The following is a 4013-nucleotide window of genomic DNA, read 5'->3' as shown; positions in this document are numbered from 1 at the left end:
CTCATAATTCCCAAAATTTAAAAATGAAGACCTTATGTATAAAAAATTTCTACCAATATTGGGAAAGCAGCGAGTCAAAAGTTTACACTATATATTTTTTGTTTCTCATATTTATTAATACATGTCAGAAAATTTTATCTCAATTTACCACTTGAATGTTTTCAGGTCAAAAAAATTCATAAATAATTTAACTTTTCTTTAATAAGCAAAATTTATGCTGTATTGCCTTTTTTCCCCCGTCAAAAAACATTCAAGTTGTATTATTCATTTATTCAGTCAGGTCAAATTTGCATTATTAAATCTTGGGGGTCCTAAAATGTCAATTTTCCAGTAAGTTCTATGCGCTTTATTGTCAAATTCGCAAAGGCGTTTCTTTCTTGCTTGAACCTCGAACAAAGTAGTCACTTTGTTCACACCTTTTGTACTACTGTCTCTTCACTCGGCACTTAATCTGCTAATCTGCTTCAGCTAGGGCTCCTCCTTTCTTCCTCTTCGCTGGCACAGAGAGTCTCTGAAACCCACATTGCAGTTCCTCTCTGAAAGGCAAACAATGGTAGAAGGACGAGGCTCCACTCTTGTGCACATTTTGGTGGTGGTTTTAAGCTTGGTCGCCTTCGGCTTTGCCATTGCTGCTGAGAGAAGGAGAAGCGTCGTGAGCTTCTTTTACCCTTTTTACCCATCTCTTGCGGTTCTCAACTTTTGAAATCTAATTGTCACATTTTTCCGTGATCATATCTGGACTCTTACTTGAAAAGCTGCTATTTTTACTTTTACTTTTTGTACATTGTTCGGAATATCAGGGGTTTTAAGTTCGTAGCCAGAGATCTATATGTTCGATTGTGATTTCTTGGAATAGTTTTAGCTTTTTGCTAAGGTTTATGTGTTAAGCGATAATTTATGTGTCTCGAATGAAAGGGTTCCTTGCCTGCTAATTGCTGAGAAGAGGAGACGATTGTGCGTTGTCTTCTACTTGTGTTTCTGCAAATTTCTGCTTCTGTGGATGATTGCTTTTTCTGTGTTGAGCGGTGAATTATCTCAAGGAAACAAAAGGGAATTCTTCATCTATCAGTGGAAGCGCTGGGAAAGACCATGACATTTAACCCTGCAAAAATTACTTTTTGAATGCAATAATGTTGCATAAATTACTTTTGAACGTCATATCTTTCCTTGTTGAGTAATAGCTCTGCTTTCTTTTAGATTTCTTTAAGTTTAGTCTGCTACGTAAGGTGCTTGATTCAGGAATGTAGAACGTCGAACACTGTGGCTCCGGTGGGGTTCTATTCCATATGCGCAAACTACTAAGCATGTCAATTCTTCCAGAGATCCTAAAATAGTAGACTTTTTAGAATGTTGAGCAGGGCCACTACTGATTACGAAGGCTTTTATCACTAGAGTGCTGGGAGATTGTGATTATGAGTGATTATGAGTTATATGAAAAATTGCTTGTCTTGTATTTTTTTTTTTTTTGGTCAAACTTTTCTGGTGTTGAACTTTGTAAGAATGATTCATAATTGTATGTAAGTTTAATTCATTTCTGTAAGTTTTATCACTAGAAAGCCTGGAGATTATGACTGAGCGGCGCTTTGTAGTCAACTAAAGTTGTTAGTGCTGCCCTGTCAAATTCAATGTTGCATTAGTTGTTGACATTTTTTTTGTATTGGATAGTTATGGTTCTTTATTTCGCACTTTCTGTCGATAGGAAGTTTCATGTAAGATGAAAAAAACTTTGATATATGTAATGTCTGATCTTCTTTGATGAAATAAATTGATCTTCTTGCTAAACATGGGAAGGTTGTATTCGTCCCAGTACATAGGATTTGGGGATAGAACAAATAGCTTCTAGATACATGTGCCTAGGGAAAATTGAATAGATAAGATCAGTCTTTCCTCCCCTTGTTTTACCATTAAATTCTTCTGTTTGCTTTCTAAAGAGTGACCTATTCCTGCTCTCCCTTTGCCTTATTCTGTTTACCTCTTTATTATGTCTGTATTTGTTATGAACATCTAACATTGTTGCTGGAAAAATGTGGTCTCATTAACTTCCCCATTTTACTGCTGAACTTATTGTAATGGGATAATAGTCTGGAATATAGATCCCTTTTGGCACTACAAATCTTCGTATAGCTAATGTGTTATAAATTATTATTTTAGAGAAGATGAGATGCATGAGATTTTGATTTCAGTCCTTAGTTTTATTATCCTGGGCTATTATCTTTTGGGAAGGTGTTATTTGAGGCTAACAACAGCTAATGGATTATTTCAATGCTTCATAGGCTAATGCTTTGTGAAGAACATTTGAAGTGGAAGATATAGAAGATAAGAGAAATATCTATTGAAGAATACATTTACAAGATACAGTAAAGATTTTTATGCTTTATTGGAATTATAAAGGCCAGGGGTCATAGTTTTCTTGATTGACTTGTTTAAGATTGGGGTGAAGGGGTAGTTTGTGGAACAGAAATGAGCCATCTCTTAGTGTATGTTAATCCTTCAAATCAAAGGTGTTGTTGACAAGCTTTATTATGTTTCAGTCTTCTATACTATTCCTTTCTCTTCCTTGACAGGGAACCATGTTTAGAGATGAAAGAACAAACGAAACATATTGCATCTACAATTCTGATGTTGCAACTGGATATGGTGTGGGTGCCTTCCTGTTTCTTCTTTCAGGTGAATCACTGCTTATGGGAGTGACTAAGTGCATGTGTTTTGGGAGGCCTCTAACGCCGGGGGGAAATCGAGCATGGTCCATTATATATTTTATGTTATCTTGGTAAGAATTCTGACTAAAACCATGGCATCTTCAATTTGCAGTTCTAAATAGACAAAAATCTCAATCCTGGCCCACTAGGTCACCAAAAGGAATTTCTTAATGTAAAAGGCAGACGGCATTTATTGAGATAATAAGTATGTGTCAAATTCCATAGTGCTCTCTCCAATAGAAAAATCAAAACTTTAAATACTCAAACGAAGATGAACTAAATTGATTACTTAGCTAAAGTTGAAATAGCATCTCTTTAAATTATTACGATTAGTTATAGAAAAGGGAAAACCATGAGTTATGTGGGTTGGTCCACTAAGCTGTGGATCAAATGGGTCTTGCTAACATGGTCCCAGAATTATGCAGGCTGACAAGATATAAATTGACCTGCCATTTTTATGGGTTAAACAAGCCTGTTTGGTGGGTTTGATCTGTTGAAATAATTCATTATGATGTCTACCACTTTGTTATTCTGATACAAATGATTATTGTAATTCCCATTTTGCCCCAGCATTAAAAGATTTGCTTGATTTTCTTTGTACGTCATTCCTCATCCATTTTGGTAGTGAAAATACCATGCAGTTGTGCAAACATAGCTATAATACCATTCTTTCAACAACCCTGTTCTGATTCTTGATGTCCCACTGTTATGTTTTATGTACTTGCAGGGTGACTTTCCTGGTTGCCGAAGCATGCTTGATAGCCGGTGCAAGTAAGAACGCCTATCACACAAAATACCGGGGAATGATTTATGCTCAAAACTTCTCCTGTGAATCTCTGAGGAAAGGTGTGTTCGTAGCTGGAGCAGTTTTTGTTGTTGCAACCATGATTCTTAACGTATACTACTACATGTACTTCAACAAGGCCACAACCACTCCCTCTTCTCACAAAGCAAACCGGGTAAGCTCAACAGTTGGAATGGCCGGATATGCATAAAATTGTCTGGTGATTATGGTACAAGGGACCCTAATTTTGAAGCTTCATGTCAATGATTGTGTCGTCTTTATTGTAACATAATCGCTTTCGGTTGGCTTTGCTTAGGCATCATGTTATGGTGTTCCTCATGGATGCTTCTCTATGTAGTAATAGTTTCTGACCCCGTGCCACACGGGTGTATTTAATCATATGATTGAGGCGCCGGAATACGATGAAAGAAACAGAAGTGCCGCAATGCAAGAAAAGGAAGTAATTCGAATATAAAAAACTATCATCTTGTTATGTGTAATATAGTCAGGGTTAGATATCCTCAATATAA

The 4013-nt window shown here is 36.4% G+C and overlaps 1 protein-coding gene across 1 annotated transcript; it reads left to right on the top strand.

Moving 5' to 3' along the window:
• Positions 1 to 435: 435 nt before the first annotated feature.
• Positions 436 to 3756, top strand: LOC114737874 (uncharacterized). The gene is made up of 3 exons (XM_028925865.1): positions 436 to 652; positions 2565 to 2770; positions 3427 to 3756. Exons 1-3 carry the CDS (start codon positions 551 to 553, stop codon positions 3692 to 3694), a joined length of 576 nt encoding a protein of 191 aa, XP_028781698.1. The 5' UTR covers positions 436 to 550; the 3' UTR covers positions 3695 to 3756.
• Positions 3757 to 4013: the final 257 nt, after the last annotated feature.

Source organism: Neltuma alba, unplaced genomic scaffold, assembly GCF_004799145.2.
Source record: "Neltuma alba isolate B1F8T4 unplaced genomic scaffold, ASM479914v2 tig00002801_pilon, whole genome shotgun sequence".
Taxonomy (NCBI): domain Eukaryota; kingdom Viridiplantae; phylum Streptophyta; class Magnoliopsida; order Fabales; family Fabaceae; genus Neltuma; species Neltuma alba.
The sequence above is the reverse complement of the archived record's forward strand: the minus strand, read 5'-3'. Positions and strand labels throughout refer to the sequence as shown.